This window comes from Pleurodeles waltl, chromosome 4_1 (genome assembly GCF_031143425.1).
Source record: "Pleurodeles waltl isolate 20211129_DDA chromosome 4_1, aPleWal1.hap1.20221129, whole genome shotgun sequence".
In the NCBI taxonomy this organism is placed as follows: domain Eukaryota; kingdom Metazoa; phylum Chordata; class Amphibia; order Caudata; family Salamandridae; genus Pleurodeles; species Pleurodeles waltl.
The window spans coordinates 180,763,940-180,779,955 of NC_090442.1; the positions used below are offsets into that span (position 1 = coordinate 180,763,940).

General features: G+C 44.8%; 1 protein-coding gene across 2 annotated transcripts in view; it reads right to left on the reverse strand.

Annotated features, from left to right (window-relative positions):
• Positions 1-4,209: 4,209 nt before the first annotated feature.
• KIAA1549 (KIAA1549 ortholog) overlaps positions 4,210-16,016 on the reverse strand; it is a 664,130-nt gene continuing 652,323 nt past the window's right edge. Inside the window, exon 21 of one of the 2 annotated variants that reach the window (XM_069227988.1) lies at positions 4,210-4,952. In XM_069227988.1, coding sequence (XP_069084089.1) covers positions 4,698-4,952 — 255 coding nt within the window. In that variant the 3' untranslated portion in view covers positions 4,210-4,697. The remainder of the gene's footprint in view (positions 4,953-16,016) is intronic. The other variant, XM_069227989.1, reaches the window with a different exon arrangement.

Genomic DNA, 16,016 nt, shown 5'->3' on the forward strand with positions numbered 1-16,016 from the left:
GAAACTCAACCAGAGTGGCATTCTGGTCATACCAGCGTTTCATGTCCTCCTGGCTTGCTTCCAGGTTCTCCTGTGCGAGACTCAGGAAGAGGGCAGTCTGATTTCTCAGAGCCAGCATGTAACTAAAAAAATCCTGTGTAGGCAGGGGTGTGGGGGGGGATAGTTACTAGGAGCTTTTTCCAAAGCCTCCTTAACCGGACTAAGAGGTCCCCTCACAGGGTGGCCATACATCAGCTCAAAAGGAGTAAAGCCAAGTCCCTTTTGAGGCACCTCCCTTTAAGCGAACAGAAGGCATGGCAAGAGGACGTCCCACTTCCGCCTTAAGGGCTCTGAGAGGCCCATAATCATGCCTTCAAGGTGCAGTTGAATCTCTCAACTAGACCATTACTTTGGGGGTAATAAGGTGTGGTGAACTTATACGTTACCCCCACACACCTTCCACAGAGACTTCATATAAGTAGATATGAAGTTGGTACCCCTATCAGATACCACTTCCTTGGGGAACCCCACAGAGGTAAAAACTCCCATCAACGCACGGCCCACCACAGGGGCAGTGATTGATCTTAAAGGAATGGCTTCCGGGTACCGGGTGGCATGGTCCACCAAGACCAGGCTGAACCTGTTGCCCATGGCTGTCTTGGGATCCAGAGACCCCCCAATGTCAATACCAACTCTTTCAAAGGGGGTACTAACAACAGGAAAAGGTTGGAGGGGAGCCTTGCATTTCCCCCACTCTTACCACTTGCCTGATAAGTTTGGCAAAGACCTGCAATGAGCATCAGAGTGCCTGCACATTTGGGGCCAAAAGCAGTGGGTGACAAGCCACTCAAAGGTCTTGTCCTGCCCCAAATGACTAGATAAAGGCACATCATGAGCCAGGCCCAGTAGGAAGGCTCTGAACCACTGGGGTACCTCTAGCACACGGCCTGACCCAGGCTCAGGAACCTCGGGCTCGCTATATAGGAGGCCATCCTCCCAGTAAATCAAGGGTGATCCAGGCTCTTTGCCAGACGCCTGGTCTGCAGCCTGCTGCCGCAAACCCTCCAAAGTAGGGCATGACTTATGTGCCTCACAGAATGCTTCCCTGGTGGGCTCCCCTTCCTGCTACCATTTTGACAACTCAGGGACCTCCCTCACTCAGTTCAGCCACCTGTTCCCCTGTAGGCTCCAGGGCCTCCCCCTCAGGTTAAGCCTCCTCCTAGACCGTGGGAACTTCTGGGGCTGGTTTCCTGCGCCCCTTGCCCTTCCTCCTTCTGGCAGACAACTGGGCCAGTCTTTCAGGCTCCAGGGTCTCCTGATCACCCTGACGGGCTGCCATAGACCTGGCGGATATGCATACCCACCCAGGCAGGCCCAACATCTCCAAGTGTGACCTGTGTTCTAGCTCCTTTCAAGGGGAATCCTCCAGGTCATTGCCAAGCAAACAATCTACAGGCATGGTTGGACTCACAGCTACCTTCAAGGAACCTGAGACCCCACCCCCCCATTCAAAGGGAACCTATGCTACTCTGCACAGGCGCTCTTAGAGTTGTCCACTGCAACTACTTTGTGAAGTACACGGGGATCAATCTGCTCTCCAGACACCAGCTGACTCCTCACTGTAGTCACACTGGCTCCTGTGTCTCTCAGAGCCTCCACTCTCTGTCCATTGATGGTCATCCACTGCCTCTACTTTTTTAGTGTTCTCAGGCACGAGGGTTCTCTGGACCATCTCACTGTCCCCTAGTGAGCCAAGGGTCATCTCAGCTGGCTCCCACCCACCTGGAACAAACTCCTGCCCAAACACTACACTAGCCAAACCCTGGGACGGCGCACCAGTGGGTGCCGGTATACTCTTGGGGCATTTGGGGTCCCCCCTCAAATGACCCACCTGGCCACATGCATTACACTTACGTGGGGGTCCCCTTGCCACTGGCTTCCCTTTGGAGAACCATGCCTTCTTCTCACTGGGGGTTGGGAATCCTTACCCTGGGAATCAGTTTGGGGCCCTTTAGAGAACTCTCCCTGCTTACTCTTACCTCTCCCCCCTTTCTTCTGAGAGGGACCCTGCCCACCCTTGGCGTGGCCTCCCCCATACCGCTTTTGGACCCTGGTGCTCTCCCAGCGGTCCGCTTCCTGCGCAAGCTTCCTGGGATCAGTCAGCTTGCTGTCAAACAGGTGCTGGCGCAGCTCTGGAAAATAATAAACTGTACAAGTGCTCCCAAGCAATCAGATTGTAAAGCCCCTCATACGTTTTTACCTTACTGCCCTTCACCCAACCATACAGTGACCTGCAGAATGAATCTACACATTCCAACCATGTTTGGGATTCCTTCCTCTTACAAGACCTAAACTTATCCTTACACTGATCAGGAGTGAGACCATACCTAGTGGTCAGGGCATCATTCATGATAGGATAAGTGAGCCCTTGGGATTCCCCTAAGGATGTCTGAGTATCTCTTCCCTCTACCTCAAAGTGTTTCCACAGACCCGCACCCCCCAATGAGCTTCAGCGACCAGATTCATGTGGAGAGCAGACTCATACCCCTTAAACCACAGCAGTGTGCCATCCTCCCTTTTGTAATCCTTCACAAGGTCCTTAGGAATGTGCACCTCCTCTCAGGCTGCACTGTGATGTTGCTGCCACCATCCCTACTAGACTGGCTCCTCTGATCCAGCTACCTCAAGCTGAGCTCATGAGCCAACAACAACATTTTCTCCTCTATGCCCATCCTCATTTTCTCCAACTGGTGAGCCCTCTGCATGTATGTCCTGCAAATCCTCAGGAGTCAGAACCTTAGATGAGACACAGCTTCCTGGCCTGGAGACCCTCTCCCTGGACATAACAGGCCCACCCACAATACCATTGTTTATGGACTGCTCTTTCTCATCCTCATCCTTTGTGTGCCCTTCAGTGCTCTTGGCTGTCACCCAGGCCCTCAGTGCCTGTTGTAGCGCCTCCTTCTTGGATGAGCCCTTAATGGGACAGTCAAAACTTTTCAGAACTCCTTCAACTGAGCCTTTGTACAGCTCTCTAATTTCTCTAGATCAAAACCAGCTCCAACTGATGCATCTCCAGATTGGGACATGATGAAAAGTCAACAAAAGTACAAAGTTCCAAAAGACAGAAAACAAGTTCCTAGTGAAGTTCAGAAGTCAATCAAAGATTACCACAAAAATGGATGTGGGGAAAAATCCAAGAAAAAGAGAAAAAGCAAGAATCACAAAACAAGTAGAATGTGGTCACGTAGTGGTCTGCACTCAAAACAGTAGTGTACACTTAATCACTGTATGTCAAGTACAAATACAAGTGCAATCCCAACCGCTGATCACCAATGTTAGAAATGGGGTCTTTAGTTGAAAGGATGAAAAGTCTAACACTAATAGCAGACCTGACCAGTCTTAGTTTATACATATGCTTGAAGAGAACAAACTGCAATAAGAATCTTTAAAAAATTAGAAAGGATAAGCGGAGAGCTCAAAAAGGCACCACATAACTGACCTGCACTCCAATGCAATACTAAGAACTTTGGAGTAACCAAATAGACGGCCAAGCCCCAGTCAAGGAAACAACAGAGTTGGGCATGCCCACAGTAAAGATATCTAGAAAACATATCCTTGTGCCATATTTTTATGTAAGGCAATATGGATCATGACTATGTAAACCACTGTTTTCCAGAAAAAAGTGCATTCCTTGACCATTTTGCTGAGAATACAGCTGGTGTGACAATCCCTAGAAAGTACGATTTAGTGCTATTCTGTTTGCACTTAAGCTTGTCTTTCTATGAAACTCAACAAACCAGTCATATACAAAATAAGTTATTTTTCATGGGAAAACATACACAATACTACAGTGCTATTAATGTGTGCCTACAAAGTACAAAAACTGACAGATGTGCTCTGCGACTCATTGCTGGCTTTACAACATCAACCAGCATTTCCATTCTTTTTATAAATATGCAGCTCTTCAACGTCTTGAATTCTCATTCCCTTTGGAATAGTGTACTTCTCAACCCAGTTTCTGGTTGTGGTCTATGATGCTAAGGCCATGATGGACGCCAAGGGTTACTTGACGCTTAAGCACCAGAAGAAATAGTAAAAGAGGACGAAAAAAGAAGTCCTATCAGCTAGATGTTTCTGGTCTATTACCAGCAAGGTAGGTTACAAATTAAATTAAGTAACATTAGTTATTTTGCTTCCAGTCCTCCACTTTTTTTGTTTTTTTTGTTTACTAATTTGCAAATGTCAACAAAGCCTTTTCCATTTTGCCAATGGTATCCAAAAACAGAAGTCATCTAATCAAACGCTGGGAACCCTACCACAGTGGTCACAAAACAGCTGCAAGGCCCTTCTTCATTCTCGCTTTCTCCTATTAAGTTGCACGTTTTCATTTCCTTTAGCGATGAATCCTAACAACCGATCTGTACATATCTGATTGCACGTATCTGCTTGAATTAACATAGTCTGCAGTAAATCTGAAATTTAAGGATGCTTAATAGAACCACAATAAATTTAGAAAAATGACCATCAATAATACATAGGTAAGGAGTTGAGTGATTCATTGCTCTTTTCCCTCTTGTTTGTGTGTGGACGCACCTATCTGAGACACTCCATCGACTGACGATTCTCAGGTGCTTCTAAGTCCCCATGGGTTTTTTGATGAGTCTTGCTTCCATAGGAAGTACTGTAGGTTCACAGCAACTAGAACGGTGCCAGAATCAGCTATGGAAATTCTGTACCGCAGTCTGCTTCTGAGAGAGCCGCAGCAGCTCCTCTCTAATAGCCTTGATAAGTGAAGCCGAAGTGTGACCAGGCTGGAGGTCCTCAGTTGAACCACCGGGATAGTACAGGCTTGGGCCATGGTGGCTACTGTGCTGAAGGTGATCAGGGGGTGCAGACGGCTGTCGGGCAGAAGACCTCGGCACGTGGAACATAGGAGAGGGAGGGTATTCTTGGTGACCAAGAACCTGCATCTGAAACAAAAGAAAGGGAAAAAATTAAAGTTAAAGTAAACATAGTAACAAAGATTTCATATCCGTGTAAATACGAAATCTAGAATTGCATCTTCTGAAGGTTCTCTAGGTTTATTTTTTAGTACTCTGAAAAATATGACAGTGGAAAACTGAAACAAACATCTGGCGCTGGGTGCCAGCTCTTTTAATGCTCGTTTTTTCATGTTTTTATAAAGTTTTGCCAAGTTTTTGTAAAACTTGGCTTCTGAAAAGCTGTCGGGCCCAAGCCAATAAAAAAATAAACAGTATCTTAAAGCAATCATTTTTTGGATTCACTAAGCACACTTTGCCACAGCAGTCCCTGGTATGGAGTGCGACTGCTTTATGTGGATGTACTCTTATAATTCAGTGTACAATCCATAATTGAATAACAATTTGCTTTCTACTTTTAGCAGTGCAGTTTTTAAGCGCTACAAATAACAGGCGTTACAATTACCCGATGTATTGCTAATAAACGTGGCCAACTCACAAGACGGGAACGCTGAATTAGCCTTGCCAGGACTCAAACTTGTGACCTTCAAGGCACTGCAGAGATCAGTGGAGAGTGGTTGTCACTCGGTGATTTTGGCATGATGTTATGATGATTAACTTAGGTGACAGTCATCTCTCCTCACTAATGACTACTACTGTAGTAAATTAGTGATTCAATTATAAGCACTGCTGAAACCTGGATTCCATTTGACAATTTTTTCGTGTCATATATACAAAATGTCCAGCAGGGCATATTTCTCACATTTAATTGCAACAAAATGTCATCTTTTTGCCGTAGAAGGCCGCCGGAAAAACTCATAAAATAAAAACGATTTGGAGGTTCAAACGTAGAAAAGGCATCCAGGTTTTTTAAAGTCTTACGGAGCCTGATGTACTAAGTAAATTTGCGATCGCAAATCCTGTGATTCACGAAATCACAAAAATCGCAGGTTTTGCGTTATGTGCAGACTGTACTCTTTTTTGAGTTAATTTTCTGTGGATTTCAGTAGTAGCTTTAAATAAATAAGTATATAAAAAATATAATGTTTGGGAATGCAAACACATTCCTGTGTTCGTAGTCAAGCATAGAGGGTCGCAAATAGTCAGACGCGTAATTAACATTTATTAAATATGCTATTCTGTGGCCCCTTCCCCTGTGATGTATGATGCAGGTTGCTTTGCAAAATCAAAGACATGTCGCAAACATTCAGTGCCCAATTTGTGACCCGTCTCTCAGTTTATCGGATCATAATTCCTTTTGTGGGACGCTTGTACAGAGATATACTCGTAGAATTCTTATAAATGAAGATTATTATACCCTGACCAGAAATGGAAGATGTTCCCCCTCCCTCCGGCCATGAACTGACCACCTCTACATCAAATTTACAGCTTCACCTTCCTACTGCTTAGTAGTTATCTGAAGCAATCTCTACGGCCAGAGCGCTAAACCCAGTCAGAAGCGAGGCCTGGAGTGTGACCTGCAGGTGCTCTCTGAAGCTCAGTACTCAGGAGTATCCTACTTAACCAAAACATGGCATCACGGAGCCTGTGTGCAAATGACCCAGTGCCAGGGGACAGGTGTGTATTACCAGAGCTACACAAGCTGACATCTACACCTTCATCAAGTAGGAATCTCCACACATGGCCATTATGGATCTATATGTGCCCACGGAAGAGGCTACTTTTCCTGCCGTATCAAGGACTGCCAATACGTTGAACCGCATTCTGACCATCTGTAAGGTCTTCCTGAAAATAGCATTGTAGAGTCTCCAAAACATGAGGAACAACCATTTAACAAGGCGTGGACGTAACATGCCAGCAGACAGCTGTCACTCTGTAACTTCAATGCCATTCTGCCAGCAGTGAAGCCTCTCCTTTTCCGGCTTCTCTGTCTGCCGGGGTAGTGGGGAACATTCTTGCAACTGGCCAGAGGAGCAGGATACTTGAATAATAAGGCTCTGTGGTGGCAGGTGAGCAGAGAGAGAGGTGTGGTAACCCGGAGCAGAATTGTAGCACCTGGACATTATCCGACTGGCCACTGGGGCACAGATGGCATTTTTCCAAGCCTGCAAAATGGGGTCCAGTAAGGCCTTATTAAAAGGCAATGCTGGTTTGGAGGCTGAATGATCAGGGAAAAGAACCTCTGAAGACATTTGTTTTGACATCAACTGCTGGAACTTCTGCTGCTTTTCTGCTAACAGAATGAAGTGCAAGAACTTTCGGACTTTGAGGGCCCACTCCACTTCCACTGATGTGTTAAAGCCACTTGCAGAAGATAATCCAGGAATGCCCAAGGAGTTCTCAGCCGCTCCTTCCTCATAAAAAAAGTAAGGGATCAAAGTCTGAAGCAAATAATGGATATAATCTCTTCCAATACCTCCCTTCGAGCATCTTTTGAGCGTCCCACCGGAGTCTGTGTAGGTGAGGTTATGCAGCTGAAAAAGGAGTAGAAAGTGGTGGTGGCGCGCTCTGCAGCTCCTTGGGTGGCACCATCCACTGCGCTGACTAAGGAAGTGTATAGTTGGCCACCTGGGGTGAAGGTCAGCATCAGGTAAACACCACAAGGCAGCACTGGGCATGAACATGGGGCCAGGTTGATTCCTGGTAAATATACTGAACATGGCGTTCAGGAATGCAGCAGGATCTGTGCCTGGAGCCGGGAACTCTGGCAGAGTTGTCAATGGCAGCAGGGTGTTTGGTAAGTGAGTTACTGGCGGAGATGGATCCAGAAGGAAGGAGACCAGCACATGGTAGAGCCAGTTCAACAGATTTTGGCACTGGCAAGAAAAACTGATCATGTGGGCGTCCGAGGCAATCTGGGCAACTTATCTTGCCCAAAGCGCTTCCTATGTTTCTTCCTTCTCGTCTACAAAGAGGAATGTGATCTCGAGCGTGGTTGAGAATAATGTCTTCACGAGCTCTGGACATGAAGAGCTTAGCCTTGTGCTCTTTGATGGCCTTCGGATTTATACTGATCGTGATCAGAACCAGTCCACTTAGCAGTACTAGAGCATCCAGGGTGGTTTTTGAATCTCAAGCTCATCCTCAAATCTGATCTGACCTGGATCAGAAGTAAATCTTTGTCCCACCAACATGACATAAGAGAAGAATCACAGGGACTTCACACACACTCTATGTGATCTTATGTTTTATTGAAACTTTGATGTATATTGAACCCTATCTCACTGTTGTCACAGATGCTAATTATTGATGTTTACTAACCAGGTGTAGGATGAACCTGCTCTATTCCCTTTGCAATTGCTGATAAAAAACAATATATTATAAAGTATGTGGTATTTTGTTAAGAAATAGTCACAGCTATAAGGCCTTAAAATTTTAACTTGGGACCATTCTTTAGGTACTGCTAGGTACATACCCGATTCATTGACTGTAGAGTTTATAGGTCCACCAAGCAGGCTATATGGTACACTGAAGTCCTCAGAACCACTAAACAACACTGTAAACAACTGGAAAGGAGATGATGCACCATCAAAGGCCTGACTGACAAGAACACCTTCAAGACAGCCCTCAATCTCTATCATAGACAGTTGTGAGAATCAAAGTAAAAGGCATTAGCGTCATGTACTGAATCAAGTCTAACAACATCAAATAACTCTTCAACACTGTCGAAGAATTCCCTAACCCCTCAGCTGCAACAAACATTAACCCCTCATAGGAACTCTGTGACAACCTCACAAACTTCTTCCATGACAAGATCACCAACATCTACAGAAACTTTAAACCCCAGCTCAAGGCCACCTACTTCAAGCAACACAACCCCACTACCACCACAGACATCCAACTAACCGAGTGGAGCCAGCGCGCTGCATCGCTCACTGCCTCCATCATTAATTCGTTCCACTCAGGGGGCCCAACCGACCCATGCCCTCACCACATCTTCAACCTACGTGAAGCCAGAATGAGCCACATACTCATCACCTTGTTTAATACCTCAATTGCCTCGGCCACCTGGAAACAAGCAGAAGTCAAAGCCCTACTCAAGAAACCATCAGCAGATCTCAGCGAACTCAACAACTACCAACAAATCTCCCTGCTCCTGTCCAAAGTATTAGAAAAAGCCAAAAACCAACAACTCTCCTCATAACTGGAACGGAACCTCCTACTCGATACCTCTCAATCCAGATTCTTCAGCAACCACAGCGCCGAGACAGACCTCATCATGGCTACTGACGACATTGAGCCCTACTCGACCGAGGAGAGACTGGGGCTCTGATCTTCCTAGACCTATAGGAAGCCTTCGATATGGTCTTTCACCACACACTCAAACGGCTTAAAACGTATGCATCCAAGGAGCCACTCTCAGATGGATAGCTTTTTCCCACACCAGAAGAATGCAGAAGTCCACCTTCCCCCTTCACCTCTGACCCCAAGCTAATCATCTGTTTAGTACCCCAAGGATCTTTGCTCAGCCCCACCCTCTTCAACACTTATATGAAACCTCTGGCCAGCAGTGTCAATTCCCATAGACTAAACGTACAAGTTACTTACCTTCAGTAACAATATATCTGGTAGAGACATATTCTAGTTGCAGATTTCTTACCTTAGAACTTACCCCCAGGCGTCAGGCTGGATCTGGAGATTTTTTCCTTCGAGCAATACCCTTGCGCGTCGGTCGAATCCGCGGGAGTCGTGATGATGTCTGTAGTAGTACATAGACGCCGCCTCAGTGCAGTGACGTCAGTTTCTTTTTACAACTTTCCACGCCAAATCGTAGAGCCGCTAAGAACACGGAGATGTGCCAGAGCTAAGGCCATGAATGGGGAATCCCTCTCCCTAGAAATCAGTTAGCGAGTGGGGAGGATGGGTTTGCCGGTAAGGAATCTGCAATTAGAACATGTCTCTACCAGATATATTGTTACAGAAGGTAAGTAACTTGTACATCTGATAGAAGCTTCTAGTTGCAGATTCCTAACCTTAGAATAGATACCCAAGCAATGCCATCCTCGGAGGTGGGCTGCGAACCAAGATCATACTAGAAAGTCCTGCAGGACCGAACGACCAAAGTAGCCGTCCCGACAGACCTGACTGTCCAGGCAGTAATGTTTAGCAAACATGTGCAGGGATGCCCACGTAACTGCCTGCCAGATATCTAGGACAGGAACTCCGCGTGCTAACGCAGTGGAAGCAGCAGTTGCTCTGGTGGAATGAGTGCACAAGCCCTCAGGGGGTTGCTTCTTGGCCAAAGCGTAGCACATCTTGATGCAAAGCAGTACCCATCGAGAGATGCTATGTTTTTGCACTGCCTTCCCTTTCTTCGCACCCACCTATCCAACAAAGAGTTGATAGTCCATCTGCAAATCTTTAGTACGATTTAGATAGAACACAAATGCTCTTTTTGGGTCCAGACAGTGGAGTCTCTCCTCCTTATGAGAAGGATGTGGGGGCGCGTAAAAAGTAGGCAAGGTGATGAACTGTCCTACATGAAAAGGCGCAACAACCTTGGAAAGGAAGGAAGCCTTAGTGAGTAACATCACTTTGTCAGGGTGCACAGACAAGTATGGGGGCTTTGAAGAAAGAGCCTGAAGCTCATTCACTCTGCGAGCAGAAATGATGGCAACAATAAAAACAGTCTTGAAAGTGAGGAGCCGTAAAGGGCAATTGTGCATCAGCTTGAATGGAGTACACATTAAGAAAGTAAGCACAAGATTGAGATCCCACTGAGGCATGATAAATGGAGTGGGAGGAAATAAGAGGGTGAGACCTTTAAGGAATCTATTGACAATAGGAGACTTAAAGAGTGAAGGCTGATCAGGTAGCCTAAGAAAGGCTGAAATAGCCGATAAATACCCTTTAAGGGTGCCCCAAAGCAGAGCCCTGCTGGGCTAAAGAAAGGAAGAAAAAAAAAAGAACCTCAGAAAGAGGAGCAGAGGAGAACAGATTTGTTGGTACACCATGCCACAAATTTATGCCGATGACAAGTGTATACCGTTTTGGTGGAGGGACACTTGGCTGCCAAGGTAACATTACAGACTTCAGGTGGAAGGTCAAAAGCTGCCAACTACCGCCGCTCAATCTCCACACTTGAAGGCGGAGATTGGACAGATTCGGTGGAGAACCGTCCCCTGCTGCTGCAACAGAAGATCCTTCCGAAGAGGACATCTGAGTGGAGGATCTGTCGCCATGCTCAATAGCTCGGGATACCATACTCTCCGTGCCCAGTCCAGAGCCACCAAGATAACTTGGGCCCGGTCATTCCTGATCTTTGCGCTGAGGCAGCGTCTATGTACTACTCCCAACGTCATCACGGCGACTATGACGCCAACGGAGTCGACCAACGCCACCTACTGACTCACAAGGGTATTGCTTGAAAAAAAGATCTCCGGATCCAGTCTGACGCCTGGGGGAAAATTCTAAGGTAAGGAATCTGCAACTAGAAGTCTCTATCAGACATCTTATCCTATGGTGACAACACACAAAAGTCATTCTCTCACTTTCCTAAGACACCACCAACACCAAGACCAACTTCCACAACTGAATGACAAATAAATGCCAACTGGATGAATCACAACGCCTGAAGCTCAACAAGGTCAAGACAGACGTACTCATCTTCGCAAAGTCTCCCCATGGGACGCATCCTAGTGGCCCACAGAACTCTGATCTACTCCTATCCCCACTCACCATGCTAGGAACCTATGCATCATTCTGGACAACAAGCTAACTAGGATGACTTAGTTCAACTGTCGCCTTTTCTCCTGCTTGTTCATCTTCTGCATGCTTCATAAGATATTCAAATGGCTACCCCAAACCTCAAGGTGCACCATCACCCAGGCCCTTATCTCCAGACGACTGGACTATGGCAATGCTCTATACACAGGGGTTGCAGCTCACCTCCTCAGACAACCACAAAGATTTTGACAAGTGTGTTCAGGATATGGAACAACGTTTTATCCAAAGAGGTTACCATAAACAGGTGATTGAGAATGCCACACGACAAGTCAAGAGGATTAACAGGAATGATACATTACAATCACGGAAACAAAGATAAATTTAGGGATAGGGTTACTATGGTTATGGATTTTTCGGCATCCTCTAATGCACTGAAGAGGACATTAACTCGACACTGGAATATCCTAAGACAGGACGAGACATTAGCGGATTTCATCACAAATAGGCCCGAGATAACATATCGCAAAGGGAGATCATTGAAAAACCTTCTATGTACTAGTTATCATTGATGTGTGAATACTGATAATTGGTTAATGGAACGTAGCAGGGGATTTTACAAATGTGGCTAGTGCAGGGTCTGTAACTGGGCCTGGCATGCCAAGAAGAAATTTATGGACCATGATGGACACGAGTTCAAGATACTATCAAATATTACTTGTCTGACATCATATGTTATTTATATATTATTATGTAAGTGTGAGCGGCTCTATGTGGGAAGCACCATTCGCCCCTTGAAAGTTAGGATTGGGGAACATTTGCGGGCGATAAAACAGGAGGATGAAAGATATCCTATAGTACAACACCTAAGAATGTGTGACAAATCCAATGTGAAGAAAAATGTAAAAAAACATTTTTGGCTTTGAACATATACCTGTAGACCCCAGGTGTGGTAACAGAGAATTGCAATTGAGGAGAAGGGAGGCAATGTGGATCATGAGATTACGAGCGGTTGAAAAAAGTCTGAATACTGATTCAGAATTGGAATATTTCTTGGGTACTTGACTATACTTTAGATTTACTGTTCAATACTCATACTTTTATGTTTTTCAATGTATTGGATATGGATTGAAGGCATTATGCGATTACAGGTTGTCCTGGGTACCAATGTGCAACTATACATGTATATGTACTCACATATGTATATAGTGTATGGGAAGCAGTGGCTTTAAAATAATATCTTAATCAGGCAGATTAAAAAGTTCTTGTTTAGATAGCATAGTGCTGTCCTTTTAGTTTGATAGTGGAATCTGACTCCTTTTATAGTTATGAGTATTTTTGCAAATGTACGATTGTTATAATATATGTGACAGGTAAGAGTGGACCATAAATATGGCAGACGAGCAATGTGGTTAATAGAGTTAGTCCTATTTCTATTTCCATGGTGGAACGAGAAGATAAAAGGGGATAGTAAACAACGGACTGCAAATAGCAATAATAGACGTACTCGCGAAGTTCAGAGATAGCGGCAATGTGGTAAGCGGTTCTATTTTTGAAAATATAGGCTGTCTAAAGTCATATGTACATATTTCCTAAGTGAGCGTTTATGAAAAGAGGATACTCGAAAGGCTCCCTGGGTATTAGGGTTGGGCGAGTTATGCATTTGGGCTCGCGACGTTCAGAAATAGTGACAATGCGGTAAGCGGTTCTTCTATTTTTGAAATTATAGGCTTTCTAAGTCATATTTACATCATTTCTGAGTGAGTGCTTATGAATGGGATACTCTAAAAGCTCCCCGGGTATTAGAATTGGGCCAGTTATGTGGGTTTCTAATGAAATATATTTGCGGCGAGTTCCAAAATTTTGAACTGGCTCGGTTTATTTGATACAGCATACGTGCTATCGCTCAGGTGTGGACTCTCGGGGAACTTTATAATGACAGGAGCCACATCGCTCTGACTTATTTACTGAGTAAGTTATGTACTAAATATTTGGCAATATAGCATAGGAATTTTAAGTAATTGATAGCGTTTACACGGATTTAGAGAGAGTACATTAACAGACTGGGAGCTTTTTGTTTCAAAGTTCAGGATGGGTTATTAATATTTTACATACTTGGATCTTCATTGGATAGTGTTTCGAGGTTTATGGTGTTATTTAATTATACTGATTTCATTTTAGGAGTCATCAATTGAGATTCATAAGGAACCTAAGAGAGATAGAAATATAGATCCAGCAGGTATTTATTGTGAGGTGGAGGATTCTCCTTTCTTCTTTCGTTTTGACATTTTTATTTAAATATCCCATTAACACTAATTATAATTTACACACTTGTATGCTTGTACATCGGGGAACCAGAATGCGGTTGAAAAGATCTGTAAAATATGGAGTAAATACTGAGTTTTTCTATTCAAAAGTGCCTGCTTGCTTCTCTGTTCTCCTTATTGTAATTGCATGATGAATTTGTGCATGCATTATCATTAATAGGGTGTTAAATCAGCTCTTTTGGAATACACAGACTTCACTTAATATTATTATTTGTTAGGAGGATTGGCATGAATTGCTTACTGCACATTTCCCACTCTTTGCATGAGTGATGTATACAAATTATAACTTTCTGATTGTAAGATGGATTGGATGGATAATTTAAAATATATGTATAATTGCAGCCCTGAGGAAGTCATGGGGAACACCCCTGCCGAAACACGTGTTGGAATGGATGTTAGCGAACTCCGATAGTGAATGAATACCAACTGCCTGGAGATTCAAGATTTCAAGAATAAGGATACGCACAATTTGTGGTCGAATTAAGGAATAAATATACAGACTTTGATTTAATGGACTTGATGTTGGATGTGTGCCTTATATACATGTACATGATTATCAGTGATTCGTCACTGAGATTAAGAAGCAGAGGGTGATCTTCTTTTAAGTGCACCATCAGTAGTATCGGAAATATATTGGATATATGAGAAGCAGCGCCATTTACTCTTCTTTGGTCACCCATTATTATAGTCACCTCCTCAGACAACCACAAAGAAAGCGACAACCAGACTCATCCCTAGACGAGCCCACATCATCCTCTACCTCAGGGAACACCACTTGCTCCCTATACAGAAAGATGCCAGTTCAAGCTCTTGACCCACACATACAAGGCCCTACACATCTGTGGACAAGCCTAATTGAACCACCGTCTGAATTTCCATCAGCCCATAAGGACACCTCTGCTCCACTTCCCTTTCTCTAGCCCTCACCATTCCCCCCACTATCAGATCTAGCAGATGCGGAGGTCGTTCCTTCTCCTACCGAACAGCAAAGATATGGAATGACCTAGCCTTTTATCCCCAGACCTCCCCATCTCTTTCATAATTCCGAAAGTCCATGAAGACCTGGCTATGCAGCTAATCAACTGGACCCTGCCAGCATTTGGACACCCTCCAGGTGACAAAAAGTGTTCTACAAATCTACTGATTGAGAGTTTGGAGGGGTGGTGAGGGGTTATGAACGTTGGGAGTGTGATGGATTGCCCAACATTGAAAGCAGTCCTGATTTTAGGCAAGTACGTCACTGTCACCGGAGTCATCAGCACTAGTTTGCCTGGGAAAAAGGTAATGTAGGGCTGTTACACCAGCAGTGAACAAGCTGAAGTGATCGGAATGAGTAAGACAGACTTTAAGGTCAGAAGAAGCAACAAGCACCTGTGCACTGGCTCAAAGGGTATACACATGAGAAACATCAAGACCAGGTTTTGGTTCCATTACAGCATCATAAAAAGTTTGGGAAGAAACATGTGTAAAATCTTTAATAAACAACAACACAAGTGATTTAAACAAGGAAGGTTAGTCTGGTAAACGTAAAAAGGCAAAATATGCTGGTAAATAACCTTTAATTTAGCCTTGTGCAAGGTCTGGCTAGGTCAAAAGCAAAATGAGGAATAGGACAGCTGACAGTTTAGCTTGCAAGGAGTATGTCTTGTGGACTTTACACCAGGCCACAAAGTCGTCTTGGCACCTGGTGTAGATGAAGTTCGTGGAAGGTTGCCTGGAGGCAAGGAGGTCATCTACCACATAAAGCGGCAGATCAAATACAGTTAACTGCCACCACTTTGCGCATGGAGGTGTAGATTGCCCAGGCTGAAGTGATGGACCCTTCATTGTGCTGCAAAAAGAGATTCTCTCATAGTCGGAGCCTGATCAGTTCTGGGTACCACATTCTTCTAGCCCAATCTGGAGCCACGAGGAGGGTCAGGGATGGAAGCCACACAAGAGTCCAGTGTTCTATAGTATTCGGAATGCTTCTGACAGTAAAGTCCCTTTGCAGAAACTCCAATGTGCAAATCTCTGAAAGTGCACATTCCCTAATGAGTCAAAAATATCTAGCTAGGAGTTCTCACCAACAGTCGGAAGATGCCCTGTGCCACCTCCGCATGTA